The sequence below is a fragment of the Cyanistes caeruleus genome, chromosome 23 (genome assembly GCF_971803275.1).
Source record: "Cyanistes caeruleus chromosome 23, bCyaCae1.hap1.1, whole genome shotgun sequence".
Classification (NCBI taxonomy): Eukaryota; Metazoa; Chordata; class Aves; order Passeriformes; family Paridae; genus Cyanistes; species Cyanistes caeruleus.
The window spans coordinates 4,465,645-4,482,091 of NC_141723.1; the positions used below are offsets into that span (position 1 = coordinate 4,465,645).

At 50.5% G+C, this 16,447-nt stretch overlaps 1 protein-coding gene across 2 annotated transcripts in view; it reads right to left on the reverse strand.

The window, feature by feature from the left end:
- Nucleotides 1-6,193: 6,193 nt before the first annotated feature.
- GRIK4 (glutamate ionotropic receptor kainate type subunit 4) overlaps nt 6,194-16,447 on the reverse strand; it is a 170,065-nt gene continuing 159,811 nt past the window's right edge. For both annotated transcript variants that reach the window (XM_086861508.1, XM_086861507.1), the window contains exons 15-20: nt 15,459-15,632; nt 15,009-15,174; nt 12,834-13,059; nt 11,111-11,239; nt 8,477-8,595; nt 6,194-7,878 (exon numbers count right to left, since the gene is read on the reverse strand). In XM_086861508.1, the coding sequence (XP_086717634.1) occupies nt 7,513-7,878; nt 8,477-8,595; nt 11,111-11,239; nt 12,834-13,059; nt 15,009-15,174; nt 15,459-15,632 (1,180 nt within the window). In that variant the 3' untranslated portion in view covers nt 6,194-7,512. The remainder of the gene's footprint in view (nt 7,879-8,476; nt 8,596-11,110; nt 11,240-12,833; nt 13,060-15,008; nt 15,175-15,458; nt 15,633-16,447) is intronic.

A 16,447-nucleotide genomic window follows, 5' to 3' on the forward strand; every position in this document is an offset into this window, starting at 1 on the left:
CAAAGACGGGGAGGGCTCAGCTTTCAGCTTTGGAAATTGAGGCTGCGCGTTCAAACGGAGAAATCAGAAATAAATCAGCGCCGGTGGAGTCTCAAGATCTATTGCATTCTCATAATTTGGCAATTGCTAGGCGTGCTCAGAGGACCAAATGGACCTCGAGCCTTTTGTGCAGCTGATTTCATTTTCTGGATGGCTACTGTTAGATGAAGGCAGCTTTCTCAGGTGCTGCTGCGATGGCACTGCTGCAATTGAAGTCTGGCAAATCAAATCTCCCCCACTCGGGGCCACACTCGCTCAGCTGGCTGCTGTCACCCTCTCCATCACCCTGGGGACCCTGCTGGGCACTCAGTGCAGGATGCAGCTGCCCTGCTGTGCTTGGGAGACCCCCAAACTCACGTGTGATCTGATCTGCCAGCTCTGTCCTCTCCTGTGGTCCCTCAGCATGGCATCCTCACTTTTGGAAGTGCCACAGCACAGCCAGGCGCTCACTGACCCAGCCTGGAGCCCTTCTCCAGCCAGCCCTGGATGTGCCCCTGGTGTGGCACCCACCTGATCCAGACACATCTCATCTCGGACCACAATTTCCATCCTGTTCACTCAGACAAAAAGGGCATCAGCAGACAAAAATGAGCCCAGACATGGAAAAGGCTGAGCCTCCCTCTGCCAAATGTCCTGGATTTGTAGCTCTGATGAGACAGAGAGGTGCCACTGCTGTCTGATTTTGGAATGGGGCTTTGGCTGGAAGAACAGGACAGAACAAAGCTGTCTCTTCCCATCTTCTGTGTGTAACAACTCCATTGCAGGTCTGGATCCCACTTGGAGAAGGATGCTGGCTGCGTCTGTGGGCTGCCAGAATTCATAATAATTAACCATTAATGTTGGCAAACACTTGGCAAATCTCCACCCGCTCTTAGAGTCCTCTGCAAACAGGAACAGATTAAACCTTGCCAGTCCTACACATTCATCCAAAGATTTCCCTCCATTTCTATTCTCTGACAAGGTATTTAACAAAGTGGGTGAGACTGGGAAATACTCAGGTCACCTCCATTTTCCAGAGTGGTGGCAAAAGTGACATTTCCAAAGCCCCAAAGTGACATTTTCCAGAGTGGTGGCAAAAGTGACATTTCCAAAGCCCCAACAAGCACTGCTGGTGCATCAAGAGTGAATGTTTGTGGCGTCCAGCCCTGCCCCATCCTTCCTCTGCCTGGCAAGGCTTCATCCTTATCTCACTGGCAAGAAAGTCCAAGCAGGAAAGGGATGCAGACTCAGCCCAGCCTGTCATGGACCAGCAACTGGTGGAGACAGAGCTCTGCTTCTGTCCTCGCTGCTGGGACACAGCAGAAAATAACCCAGAAATAGCCCTGAGCAAAGCACAGAGCACGGGGTGCTGTGACAGCAGCTTCTCTTGTCCCTGCTGTGGTCGGTGGAATTTTTGCCACCCAGCATTGTCCTCCTTGCTGCTGTTTTCTGGCAGCTCCTCTTGGACATGATCTTGTCCAAAACAAACCTAAAAGCAGTGGGGTTTCACTCCAAAATACATCTCCTTGAAATGCAGTGTTCACGTGGAGGAATTGGAATGAAATAGGTTGGTCAGAGTAAAAAATTACATCTTCTAAAACAGCACTCTTTCTTCCTTAAAGACATTCCCTGACAAAACTCCAGTTTTCCACTCAAGGCCTAGCTCCAAACAGAAATATCCATCCATTTGACCCAATCACAGTGTGCCAGGGCCATTAGAAATGGCCAGCAGACAAACTTTCCTCACAGAGGAGAACAATCTGTCTCCCAGAACCTCAAAACACGGACATTTGGTGGCTTTCTGCTCCTGTCTGGCTCCCTACCATGTCATGACCTTCATTTCAGCTGAGGGCTCAGGATGCTGTGGCTGAGCAGTTGTTCAATAAAACCAGGGGCTGTGTGTTCACCTTCTTGTTCCAGTTTGGCTCAGCCAGCAGAAATCAGAGCATCCTCCCTGGCTGTGCTCGGGAACACTCAGGAGCATTTGCTGTAGACTCTGGAAGAACAATCAGTTTGAGGCTTGCAGCTCAGACATCTCAGCGCTCATCTGGGAATAAAAAGGTCTTTCTTCTTTTCCTCCCCTGGTTCTTTCCCCTCATTTGTGTTCATTTCTGGCTTTGAAAGGAAATTGCTTTAAATTTCAGCTCAGCAAGAGCTGGAAAGGCAGAGGACTCCGTTCAGGAACGTTCCCTGGGAGTTCAGGCAAAAACCAGGCTGAGAGCTTTTTTTCTGGGGCTGAACAACATGAGGGCGAGTATTTGGGGATGAACAGCAAAGGGACAGGTGCTTGGAAGGGAGAGCATCCCTGCCCATGAAAAAGGGATGGAGCAAGGTCCTTTAAGGTCTCCTCCAACCTAAACCAACTGGGATTCAGCGGTACAGGGAAGAGCTTTGAAAAAACACGTACCTAAACTGCCTTTTCCTCACCAATGTCAGTGAAAATCCCACTCACCCTGTGAAGAACCTGCCAGGAATGTAATTTTCCCCTGTCTTTACACCCCAAGAGACATTTTCTGCCCCTTGTACCCTAAACTTAATACATCAAGCACTGAAAACAACAGCGAGGATTCGTCTCCACATATTGATCAAAGCCCGTAAAACACTGCTCTGAACCAGCTTGAGTCAAGGCACAAGAAATGTTAGGCCTTTCCCCTGTAACAGAGCCTTATTTATCACAGTGGAAAGGGTACTTTGGAGAGGCAAATGGCCAACTAGTCCCTTTGATACATGGAGATGCTTCAAGATAGGTATGATATAGAAAACCTCGGCGGAGATATGTCCCAGCTAATCTGACAGTTATCTCTTTTACAGCCAACTACTGTCATTTCAGTCTTTGAGAACTGCCAGCTCCGCTGATAACTGCAGACCTCAACACAGCAGAGGAGAAAGCCTTTGTTAATTAAGCTCCCTTCATTTTCATGCTGCTCTGGCCCCGGCAGGGCTCTCGGGGAGCCGCTGCTGTGTGGCCCTTTGTGCTGCTGATGCAGTGCCACACGTCCCCAACCCAGGCCAGGGCAGCTGCAGATCCTCATCCTCGGGCTGGAATCCTCCCTGGGATGAAATGCTGCAGCCCTGCCACCAACCAGGCTCATAACTCACCTGCAACACAGCAGGTTCCCCCCTTGGAGGGGAGAAAACCACCCCTGAAGGATGGATAAACCTGCCCATTGTCCTGATACAGGGCTGATTTTCCCAGTGTGGTGTCGGGTTCCAGGGAAGCCAATTTATACCGAATTCATGAGAGCCACTTTGTGCCCAGGAGAGTTCAGCTCTGTCTTTTCAATCAGTTAGTGGCCATCAGACCCTAATGGGGTTTCTGGAACTGTGGGTGCTTTATGCTCTCTTCTGCAGGAGTTTGGGCTTGCTGAGCTCTTCCCTGAGCTGTGTTCAGCCCCTCACTCCAGGCAAATCTGATGTTCCCTCACTCCTAGATCCTCAGCAGACTTGCAAGTGTCACATGTGAGCCCAGACTTACTTTTTACCATTTCTGGTGGCAGTTTGCAGTTCCTGCTGCCTGATTCTGCCCACACTGGGGCTGTTTCCCTTGCCCTCACTCCTCCTGATGGCCACTGCTGCTTTCCCCCTCTAGCCAAAGTCAGTGCAAGAAATTCCATGACCTTCACTGGATGAACAAGTGGAGCAGAAGAGAGAAACACCCATCCTGAAGGTAATTAACTACAGAGCTAAATGAAACTAAAGTGTTGCAGGGGCTCTGATCACTCATACTGGGCTTTTCACAGCCAGCTTGTGACAGCTTCACCCCAAACCAGTCCACCTTTGCTTATTGGCTCTTACAGAAACTTAGAAACCAGTTTAGAAACCTCCTTAGGAACCAGCCAGCCTCCACTGAACAGTTCTCACCCACAGTTCTCTTCTTTTTACCCTTTTTTCCTGCCATTCAGAGCCATCACCCAGGAACCATCCAAACCAGTTACCCACACTCCTGTGTCTATCCCAGTTTCCCTGTGCCCACAGCTCCAGGGATTCACACCCCTTCTGTAACTCCAAATCTCTGCCAAAAAAGCTGCTCCCTCTGGATCTTTCTCCACCTTTTGGGTCACTTACCTGGTGAAGCACTTGGGGTTCAAGGAGAAGGGCAGAAGCAGGGAAGATTTCTGTGGCTGTGGAATGGTTAAAAATATTCCTGCCTCAGGACCACTGAGGGCTTAGTGTCTGTTCTATAATTTATAGCTCAGCATCTCTCTTCCTAAGGTTTTGTGCTCACAGAACAACCCTTTTCTGTTTCAGGTACATGGCTCAGCTCAGGAAATGCCCCCAGGTTAGTCCAGGCCTCGTTAATACCTTCACCCATGCAACCTCCAGGGAGAAAACAGCTTTTTATCATTAGGTGAAAATGGAACTGCCTGGAAAAAAACAACACAAACACGGGTTTTAGCCCATGAGAAGAGATTCCAGGCCTTTTAGTTAGGAAGCTGCCAGGCTGCTGTCGACTGAGCCAGGGCTGGAGAATTGGCTGTCAGGGCAGGGAGAGACGTGAGCCCGAAACAGAGGGCAGCAGGAGGCTCAAACATACTGGTTAGAGGGGATAAAGCAAAGTATTACATTTTAATTGATCTAATCTTTGGCTCCCGGTGGAATTTGCCGAGATATCTTACTAGAATTACCCGGGGTTTATCAGGAGACAGCAATACTGGGAAAGTGCCTTTTGCAAGGCAAACTACTCCAGATCTTGAACTGCATTAGCATTGGGGCTGGCTGAGCAAGAGAGCCCCCACAATGGCTTCAAAGATGAGAGGAAAGGGGAAAAAAAACTGGGGAGAGAGGGAATATGTGAGATGTAAACCCATCTGGGCACGCAGATGTGTGTGAGCACAAGCCCAGCACATGCATAATGCTGCCTGCTCCCTCCAGGGTGGGACCTGCAAGGATTTACCAGGGAGCAGAAAATACAGGGCAGAGGCACATTAGAAAAGGCATCTCAATGACATCAGCTTTTATCCTCCTTGTCCATTTCTGCTCTGAGTGCAAAACCTCTGAATATTAAAAAAAAAGGAAAAAAACAACATTAAAAAGAGAGGAGGGCAAGAGGGACATGAAACAAATCTCCTTAAAATACAGACCCAGATATAAAACACCATGTGGGTGGAGCAAGCTAACAGGAGAGATAAAAAGCAAAGACACTCAGAAACCAGGTGGTTTCTCATCATTTTTTTCACTGACATCCTCTGTCTGAGCAGATGACTGCAAGATCTTTGGAGGTGCAGAATAATGTCTGGCTCTGTCAAGATTTCTCTTTATTCAATGCGGGGAAGCAGTGAAAAAAACATCAGGTCTGATAAATGATTCATGGAGCCTTTTCTTCTGCTAATCTGTAAATAAATTTTAAAAAGCAGCTTCCTTTTGATGAATATATTCTGCGGCTCGTAGAAACATGTTGGCCTTTAAGCACAACACAGGCACTCTCAGATGTCTCTAGTGCTGCTGTCAGTGCTGTGAAAGCCCAGCCTGGCTCCTTGCAGAGCTGGATGGAGTTTTACTGACTTACCTCAGCTGAGGATCTGCCTCTCCAACCATTGGGGGAGCCTGGCCTTATCTCACTGCTCAGTTTATGTCAGGGAGAGGGGAACATCCTGTGGTTTTAGAGATGTGAAACCAGGAAGGATCTCTATGAGCATCTCACACAACATCCGAAAAAACAAGTTCTAAATCCCCTCCCTGCTGCCTGTTTTACATTCACTGGGAGGCAGAGCTTCCCTTCACACCCTGCTGGGAGCAACAGAACAACCCTGCTGTACCCATCACCTTGGATCACACCCCATTCCCTGTGTATCCCCCTCAGAAACATCTGCTGGAATCATCCTGGATTCACAGCTGGGCTCCAACCACCCATGGGAAGGATGGAGCTGCACCCCTGCTCACCCTGCTGTCAGTTCTGAGTTCTCTCCTCCCTCATCACCAGGTATCTGGTTGTTTTTTGGTTTTTTTAAATGACCTTTGCTTTTTTAACTCCTGTTTTCCATTCAGCTACAGGTAACAGCAACACCAGGGGTGGGGACACTCTCGGGCAGCAGAGACCTGCAACAGCCAAAGCACCTCTTGCCTGTCAAGTTGCTGAGTTTCTCCCTGAGCAGACAGGCCTCAAACTGTCTCACAACTCTCCTGACTGAACAGGGAAGAGAAAAAAAAAAGAAAAAAAAAAAAAAAAAAAGCATGATTATACAAGGACATTTTTTATTTCCGTACATTCAAGACAAAAAGAAAAGAAAACAATTCAAGAACAGGATGTACCTTCACTCAAGGCTTTATCTCCCCTGCCCCTCTCCATTGTCATCTCTTTCCTTTAACGACCAGAAATTGCATAGAATTTGTTTTTTCAATCAGAAAATTAAATTTGCCAGTGTAAACCCCACATCTGTACCAAGCAGAGGGTGAGCTGCTGCTGTTTCTAGGGAAGTCACTATTTTCCATACATGAGATCCCGGGCTAATGATTTTCTCAAATGCTGTGTGGCTGGAAATCACCCTGGAAGTTGAGGGTGTTCCTCAGGGTCACGGATTTGGGGAGCTCGTGAGCCTGGGGCAGAGCCCAGAGTCACTTCAGGAGTGTGCAGAGCACAGCCAGGGACACCTTGGGGGTCCCAACACCTCCTCCCTCGCCTGGTGGGGATGGGCAGCCGCCCCCAGGGCTCCCCCCACCCCATCCCAAGAACAGAAAGGAAAAGGAAAAAAAACCAAAAAGCCCAAAAGATAACCCCAGAAGGAAACAAAAGACACAGAACCCCTGAAATTCCAGGCGTTTCAAGGCCTCTTTGAGTTCATTGTGTTTGTTGGCTGTTTTTTGGCATTTTAATATATATATATATATATATCTATGTATAGATATATTTCTCTATATATGTAACTTTAACAACTCCTCAGATGCACTTCCTGCAAATGCTGCTTCTCACAGGGAGCGTGCCCCATCCCATCCTCGCCTTCCCCCTTCAACCCCCCTGCCACCCTCTGGAAAGGAAGAAGAGTTCAGCACCTGATGCCTTGGAGACTGGGTCCTGACATACCCAAATTAAACAAAAAAAAAAAAAACAACAAAAAAAACCCCAAAATAAAGACTCCTGCCTTCCCATAGCCACGGCAAATAAAAAGTCCCACCCGCTGCCCTCGGAGAACATCCCCCAGTAAGTGATGGAGAGGCAGTGCCAGTGTCCTTTCTCCTGACCGTGGAGGGGGAGAAGTCCCAAGAACCCCTCCTGCCCTTGGGTGGGCGATATCTGCTACACCAGCCACCCACCACATCCCTCCTTCCCAGAGACAACCTCTGGACAGCCACCAGGACCTCCCTGCTGCCCCGGCAGGCTGCAGCGGGCACCCAAACCGCAGCCAGCCCTCCGCCTTTGCGTCCGCCCCAAGATCCGCCTCGCTCTGGAGAAGCCGGGTAACCGCTATTGATTTAAAAACGAGTTGACATTGTACAAGTCCGTGTTCTGTAAAATGGAACAGGACCCTCTCGTCCCACCCCGCCGCCCCGGGCCTGGCGTTACTCGGGCCCGCTGCTGTTGGTGGCCTTGTCCCACTCCAGGCTCTCCTCGCTCCGCGCCGGTGACCCCACGGCCGGCCGCGCCCGGAGCCCCTGGAAGCGGCGGCACTCGGGGCACACGCGGATGTGGGTGCAGCCCCGGGCGACCAGGGCTGCCTCTTGTGCCAGTCTTTGTGCCAGGGGGTCTGGCTCGCCCCCGCTGCACAGCTTGCCGTTGCTGAGCGTGGTTGTGCTGCGGGCTCGGCGCTCCTCGGGCAGAGCGGGGCGAGTCCGTACCACCCCCCCTCGCCTCCGACGGGGGTGGAAACTGTCCTTGCACAGGATGATGTTGCGCAGCTCCGTCACCATCTCTTGGCACACCGACACCTGCAGGGGAGAACGGAGCTGTCCTGCTCACCTGAGCGAGCTCTGAGTCCCTCAGGGGCTCTGGAGTGATGAGGGCTTGGAGTGACCTGGGACAGTGGGAGGTGTCCCTGACCATGGAACTGGATGAGCTTTAATGTCCCTTCCAACCCAGGCCAAGATGATTTTAAGATTCCATGATGTGATTCTGACACCGGATTTTTATGGACTCAGTGCTGCTGCTTTTCAACATCAGTGCTCAGACATCCACACTCGATTTAACCCAACTCCACCTCTCATCAGAGACCCCCTCTGTGTTCCTCATCTGCACAAGACCCAAACCTGCTGCAGTAGGAATTCCACCTCCAGGAAAGGTACCTGGATGTTGTACACATCTTTGATCCCTCTGAAAGCCCTCGGAGCATCTCTACAGCCTCGCTCTGAGTAGGAGTGCACGAGAAACTCGTGGATTTCAAACCCTGCCCAAAGCACCAAGCCTGTTCCTGTGTTTGAGGTGTCCTGCCTGGGATTGCTCCTCAGCCTGGGTACATGACTTGCTCTAGGACACCCCACAGACAGCAATAAACACATCCTGTCCCCTCAGGACACTCCCAGGTCCTACCTCCGACTGTTCAGAATGTCGAAGGCTCCACAAAAATTCCAGCATTGCCATAAAAATTGCTACGATTAAGCCACAGATGAGCACCACGAAGATTCCGCCAATGTTCTCCATTCCCAAGCCTAAAATAAAGCAGAAGAGACACTCTGGAGAGGCAGGAGCATCATTAAGTGTCAAGTATCACTGCACAGAACCAGGTTTTGCTGTTTTGTTGGCATTGTAGATGCCCAGCCAGGGACCAAAACCACGGAGCCAGCAGTGTCCTATTAATAGCTCCCTGCATGACTCAGATGGCCAAAGTGAGTGACTTGCAATAACTGCAGGATCGAAGATGCCTTCTCAGAAATGATGATTTTGCAGATAAACAGCCAGAATGTTGGAGGGAAGCACAAAGCAATTTGTGGGCAAACTGAAAACAGGAGGGAAAAAATGTGGGATGAGTGGGGCACATTAATCCCTGCAAATTATTCACTGAGCTCCAGTGGCTTTGAACTTGAAAAGGAAGAGGAGCAAAGTTGTTAAAGGAGCAGAGATAAAGGAGACAGGGAAGGGCTTTAAAGGAAGCTGGCACCAGGAAAAGCTTCTTTGATTGCATCACAAAGTGCTGCAGGAAAATGATTCCAGCTGCTTGGACTGCAGTGGGAAAGGAGAGGCTCTGAACAAGAGCAGGATGCTGTGTCACTCTACAGGGTGACAAATGGGGTCCCTGTCACCCAGGGGTTCCTGGTTGTGGGTTGGGTGTCTCTGCCCAGCACCTCTGGCCCAGGAGGAGGAAACAGCCCCTTCCATGGACAGCTCATCCCACCTCCCTCAGACAACTCTCTTCCTATGGGATGACCACCATGCCTACCCAGCCTCCATTCCAGAAAGTTCACAGCTGAAGGAAAATCCTTAAAACCCTGAGCTTTCCAAGTGCTGAGGCCATCACTTCACTTACCACCACAGCCCTGGTCCCCAAAACCGTGCCTCCACCTGCCCGTGAGATGAGCTGACCTCAGCGTTTGCTGTCCTGGGGTATGGTTCCTCTCTCCTGTGTTTGGTTGGAGTTCCTGATTGGACCGATTACTTAAAAACATGTGCTCTGCCCTGGGTTGGCTGTGTGAGGCCATTACTCAACAAGAACATCTATAAAAATCTTCCTTTCCCTCCTGTAGCATTAAATCAAAGCGTAAGAATCAATGATTTATTGACTTGATCTCAGCGTGGCTTTTAGATATAAAACCTCACCAAAATCCTTGTAAATCGCTGACCTGTTTTGTTTTAAAACTTAGCAGGTCACATTTCTGCCTCCTCCTCTGTCATTATTTTGGCACCACCCCCAGAACAATGCAGGGAGTCTGTAAATCAGAGACTTTGCAGAGGTGTTTCCACAGCAATGGCAAGGCAGGAGAAAACAGCTCGGAATCACAATTCAGACCCAAAGGTAAAGGCCATCCACTCCCCCCAGCAGCTCACAAGTGTGAATTTAGGGTTTGTACCTCTCTCTACATCCTCCTCTCATTCTGTCTGGGTGCCACCTCAGACTCCCAAGCTCACTGAGAGATATTTCCTTTCTCCATACAGCTACAGTCTTCCTCATCTCCTGAACTGAGGAAGTGAGCCATGGCAGAGGGAACAAACCAGCAGCAAAACTTGCCCACGGTCACAGATTGTGCTGGGTAGTGCCAGAGAAAGCCCAGCTTCCCCCTCCCAAAGCCATCTCCAAACAGCCCCCAGCCTAGATTCCACCTTAGAGTTGCTTTTGGCACAGTCCATGGAGAAAAAAAACCCCTTCCACCTTCAAAAGTGACTCATTTAATAGCAATAACCTGATTGTCTTACACCTTCAGCCTGGAGATAAATAACTGGGGTTGTCTGTAGAGCAGCATTGCCCAAAAATGAGCATCACCTCTGAGCCCCGTGGGGTCCCAGCAGGAACTGCACAGACACACACATACCTGCTGCAAGGAAAAAACCCCAAAAGAGCTTCCCCAGACCTGGCCTGGCTCTTTTCTCTGCTCTCACAAAGGTCACAAGGCTGTGCTTTTAACTGGGGGCCTGCTGGCCTCGCAGAAAACACTCGCTGAGGAAAGGGATGCTGCCAAAACTAAAAAATGCAGCAACTGTGTCAAGCTGGCAACTGCTCTCGTGCTGGGACATCAGCCTAACGTGGTGGCTTTTATGGCAATTTGCATAGCATTACCCAAAAGAATTTGCTCCTCAGTTTACAAATGTACTAATAAAATCCTTGTGTCCCTTCCCCTGGCTGTTTAAAAGACGCTTTCACTTGGAGCCATTAACCAGCGGGCCTGTGGTGGAGATCCATCTCCCTTCAAGGAACCCAGGATTTTGGTCTGATCCCTTCAGCCATCCATTTTCCCAGACATTCATTAGAAGCTAATTTACCCTCCATATGCCTCCAATATTTGTCATTTGGTTGTTCCCGCTATCTCTGCCCCAGGCAAAAACACACAGCGTGAGGCACAGCGGAGCGGTTTGGCTTTCTCCTTGAATTGTGAAGGAAGGAATCTCAGGTCAGGAGAAGGGGAAAAAGTGATTCCCAGGCAGAAAACCTGGTAGACATGCAGCTGGGTGCTCATCCTTGCACCTCTGGCCAGGATGTTTCTGTGCCTGGTCCCTCGGGAGTGCAGGGCTTACCTTTGGCTCTGTGGTCCTCCTCTTTGGGGCACTTCCCTCCTTCCCACCACTTGCGCTTCAGGATTTCCAGGCGGTTGTTCTCCTGCAGCTGGAGGATGGCCAGGTCGAACTCGTCGCGGAACACGGAGCCTGCAACACCGAGAGGGACGTGGTAGGGCCCTGCCTTCCTCCCCATCATCATCATCATCCTCGCCACTCGTGTCGTCCCCACCCCTGCAGTGAGCCCAGCTACCACAGCTCCTCTCTGGGTGGCTTGGAGGGGCTGTCAGTCCATGCAAGCCATGGGAAGCTGCAGCCACGCCGCTGGGAATGTCACCTGGTTAGTGTCACTGGCAGAAGGTGACTTGACCTGGCCACCAGGAGCCACACAGGCCACTGGAGCAGGTCCATGACAAGGGGAGTCTTGGCTTTCGAATGAGCAGCTCAGTATCCTGCTCCTGCAGCCCATGGAGGTCCCTCTCTTGTCATTCCGCCTCCAATTCAATCTTGTTCTAATGCTCCTTCCCTCAAACTGGTCACAGAATAGAAATCCCGAGTTGGAAGGAGCCCAAGGATCATGGAACAAAATGTCCATGTTGGAGGAGCTCAGTCCTGTGCTGGGCATGGAGCTCTGCTGCAGTCCCAGTGTCTGCCACCAGAGATCCTTGTCTGGTACAAGAAATCCTTGTCTGCCACCAGAGATCCCAAGGAAGGGCCATGGGAAAGACTGTGCTTCTCCCAGTAACTCTGCACTATTGTCACAGCCAGCAGCTTTCTGCTCCTCTTATCTGCTACGGTTTCACTGTTTAACAAGACAATGTCAGAACAAATTTAGCCCTGAAGGTAGGGATTTGTACTCACTTTGATCAGGTTGCTGTGACTTTACAAGCTTACCCATGTTCACTGAACTAGAGTGGCTGTTTGTGTGACGGGGCCTTATGTAATCCACCTCAACTTTGTGTTGCTAAATGCCAGGGCTTAAAGGTCAGGACAAGGTTTCCAGGCTGTCCAAAAGATCAACGGATCGTTTGGAATAACAACGACTAAAGCCTTATTTAGTGACCATGTTCTCTTGTGAGCTCATCCATTTGAAAGACAAAACCCCTGCATTTGTTAAACCTGATGATGAGCTGAGATAGTCCCTGAATCGCCCAACTCTCTGGCCGGCAGTTTCAAGAACCACCAGCTGTTAAGACATTCCTGCTAAAAACTACCAGAGTTGCCACAGCATTACTTTGACATCACTTCTGGGATCAAAACAGGGAGCACAAAACGATGCACAAACACTGGTTGGGGAAGGAAACAGCAAAGAGCAGGTATGCAGAGAACAAGCAGCAATTTTGAGACATCTTTCACATGAATTATTGAAAGAGCCGCGGTCGCGTCTCACACGGCTCTGGACCAGAGCAGGGTCTCACATCTGGCTGTGGACCAGAGCAGGGTCTCACATCTGGCTGTGGACCAGAGCAGGGTGTCACATCTGGCTGTGGACCAGAGCAGGGTGTCACATCTGGCTGTGGACCAGAGCAGGGTGTCACATCTGGCTCTGAACCAGAGCAGGGTCTCACATCTGGCTCTGGACCAGAGCAGGGTCTCACATCTGGCTCTGAGCACGGGCAACAGGTAAGAAATAAAATGGACCCTGGGCAGAGCTGTGAGATGCAACGTTGGCTTTTAGAGCCGGCGCAGCCTTTGGTCCTCTGCCGACAGCTGAGAAGGACTAGAATTGTTCTTCACTGCCTACCGACGGGCATGCCAATCCCGTAGCCCTTGGTGTCCAGAAGGCCCCCGACCTGCGTGAGGTTGCAATTGCGCTGCCGATAATACTCGTTCATGGTGGACTCCAGCAGGAAGGCGTAGTTGGAGTTCAGCACGCGCGCGATCCCTTCCTCCGTGCTCTTCACGAAGACGCTGGGCTGCTTGGAGTACATGTAATTCCACATCCGCTGGTACGTCTGGTAGCGGGAGTTCTGCGGGGAGGAGAGAGGCAGACACGGCTCAGGGAGGAGATTTGGGGTAAATTAGACCCCGAAAATTAAATCCCCCCAAATCAGGCGCCGCTGCGGAAAGGCCACAACGGTGAGAGGAATGAAATCGGGTTTCAGATGCAGAAAGGATTTTGATGCTTCATCTTTGTTTATCTCAAAGAGACCCAAATGTGTTGGGAATTTGTTGGAAAAGCTGGGCATGAAATGCCCCGATTCCAACGGGGTCTGGTAATTTTAGGAAAAAAAAAATTATCAGGATTTCAGTCACCATGTATCAAAAACACACAAAAAAAAGCTGGAAGAAATGGCTCCTGCTTTGGTGAAACTTCTGTGTGCTCCCTGTAGAGCTCACACCGTACTGACCATCCCTCAAACATTGTCCCAACAGTTCTTCAGTGTCAGAGCCAGACTTCAGCACCCTGAGGAAGGCACTGAGGGCTGGGGGCAGCACAAAAGCTCTCTGGAGATTGCTGCTCACAAATTTTATTCAAAAAATAATCCAGATTTGGTTCACCCTCCCTGTGAGGCCAGTTAAAGTGCTTGCTAGGAAGAGCTGGGGTTTTTGTCATTGATTACAATAAACTAAAGCTCAGCCAGCCCCAAATGCTCAGAGTTTGCTGGTGGCTGAACCACCTTGGTCCAATGAAAAGAAAGCTGGCAATGATTAATGTCTCTTGCCTGTGCTGAGCAGAGAGTGAAACCTGCTGGCACAAAGACTGAATATAAACACACCCTGCTCTACACGAGGATTTCCACACAGTCCAGGGCTGGTTCTCTGTGGCTGGCGAGCGATGCTGGAGAGCCTCAGGGAATCTGACCCAGTTCCTGCCCTCATCTGTCCAGCTCTGTCCTCTGGGTGCAGCCACTTGGGCAGGAGACAGATGAGCTGGGGGAGTTTGGTCCCAATTTGCTGCATTTTTAGACCTTAAACTGTGTGTCAGTGCCAGGGGAAGCACTGCCAGGACAAGGTGCCCCAGGAGGGGACAAACATTCCTTCGTGCACCCAGGAAGGGAGGGGGATGGAGGCTGTTTATCCATCACTACTTTAACCTCCCCATCCTTACACCAGAGGCAAATGGATCCCAACACAGCTTAAAGCACCACAAATGGGACAAAACCCTCTTTTCCTAATTTCCTCTCTGATTTCCTCACTGCCAGGCAGTGCAGAGACACAGTCAGGGGTTTAAACTTGAAAGCTTTCCTCAAGTGAGCCCCTTGTATACAACCACCTCACTCAGGCTCTGCTCAGCTCATTTTAGATGTAAAGTTTGGATTAAAAGTAGCTCTTTTCCATACCCCTGAAGAGCATCAAGTTGGCCTGAAAAGCTCAGGCTGACTCCAGAGATTTCCCAGCCTTCCAAATTCAGCTCAGACTCAGAGTGTGGGGAAAGAGTGAGAACAAGCTTTCTCTCCTTTTGGAATTTCAACAAGTAATAAATAAATTAATAATCCTCAAGCAGTTCTTTGTGTGTTCAGAGCGCTGCAGAAAAAGATTCACTCATTTATTTCCCTTCTGAGCAGAGCAGGGAAGATAAAAATGAAATTGGGCTAAATGGCCCACATAACTTTGCATACACTTGACTTATTTCAGTGCCACTGACCTCATACAGGCTCCAGCACTTCGACTTCTGCGAGCCTGCCTGAGCTGTGCAAATGTTTCTTTGCTTATCCCACCTGAATAACTCTCAAATAAAAGCTAAAACCATGTGGAAACCCATGAAAATTCGACTTCCTTGTCAAATTCCCTTCTGTGTCCTCCATCATGCCTCTCCCACCATTCACCCCATCATCGCCACCCTGTGCAGGGATCTCTCCAGAGGTCCCCTCCGTGCCAGCAACTGGAGTGACACGGGCTGAGGGGACACCCCAATCTGATTGAGGGGTGTCCTGTGCACCCCCTGCCCCCCAGGCAGCCAGAGAATGGGGTTTACTTGGAAGAAGGTCATGCTGGAGCCGCCGTGGATGGTGCCGTACTCGATGGTTGTCTGGTCAGCGAGGTCATCCACGGACTCGATGGGGACGTCCATCCGCTGGACGGTCAGGAACGCTGCCAGGTTGGCTGTGTAGGAGGAGATGATGATCAAGGTGAACGCCCACCTAGGGAGAGGGAAGAGGAGATGTGGATTCCCTCAGGAAATGTGCTCTCCATCCCCACCCTTTGCCTCTCAGAAACGCTGAGGCTCAAAATCCCTCCAAAACCATCGATCCCCACCTTGTCACCCAGACAAGTGAGTGCCACACCCAGTCATCCTTGAACACCTCCACCACCTCCCTGGGCAGCCCCTCCAGATGTCCCACAACCCTTTCCGTGAAGAAATCCCTCCTTCACATCCACTTCTGCCCGGAGAAACATTCCTGAAGGGAAGGGCTGCCCTCCTTACCAGACTCCGCTGACGCAGCGCGTGGACAGAGCCTGGGGGGCGATGGTGGAGCCCTGCTGCATGAACCCCCCCACTGGGAACCACAGCGAGTTCCCCAGCGAGTACTGGTTCACCAGGAGGTTGCATCGGCCTTGGGAGCAGGGGTGGGGGCTGTACCACTCGTACGGTGTCAGCCTGAAAGGACAAGAAAGGGGAGCTCAGGGAATGTGCTGGGAAATGGGACACTCTAAAAAAAAAAACAAAAAAGAGAGCGAAGCTGTGAAGCTCCAGCTCTCCTGGAGGCAGAGTTTTCTGAGGAGGAAATGCTTTGCTGTCAGTTGATGCCCAGGGCTCAGAGCTGAGTGAAACGATTGCTCTAAGACTCAGGAGCCAGGGGCTTTCTTGTAAAGATTTGCAAAAACTTTGAGAGGCTCTGCTCTGGGCAGCTCTGCGTGCATCCTGCAGCCCCGTGTGCAGATTCACACCTCAGCAGGAACTCCAGATGTGCACGGACTTGATGGGAATTAGGAATCAAACATCTTTGGCTGTGCTCCCTGCCGGAGCACGAGCGCTGACGGGAAGTTCAAATGCGAAGTGTGTGAGCCCAGACTGCTTTAAACCATCAAGGAAAAAATGTGTTGGTGCAAAGGGTTGCTCTGAGAAGGTCTGAGGTGGAGTTGGAAGCTGAGTGCTGGTGTTTCAAAGCATCCCATCCTCCAGGGACAGGACAGAGGTGGGAATGGGAAACATCTGACAGCCTGTCACTGCTGTGAGTGCACCTCTCTCTCTCTCACTCTCTCTCTCTCTCTCTCTCTCTCTCTCGTTGTTTCCAGTCCCCAGTTCCCTGGTTGCTACAAAAGTCTGCCAGTTCATGTGCTGCACTTCATCATCCTGCTCTAGTTAAGAAAGCAGGGGCCTGGGAGGGTCATTTTGGGGCAATTGCCAAAACAGCTGCAGGGCTGTGCCAGCTCACATTGTATTTAGCCAAAATGGGGGGGTTATTTTCATCC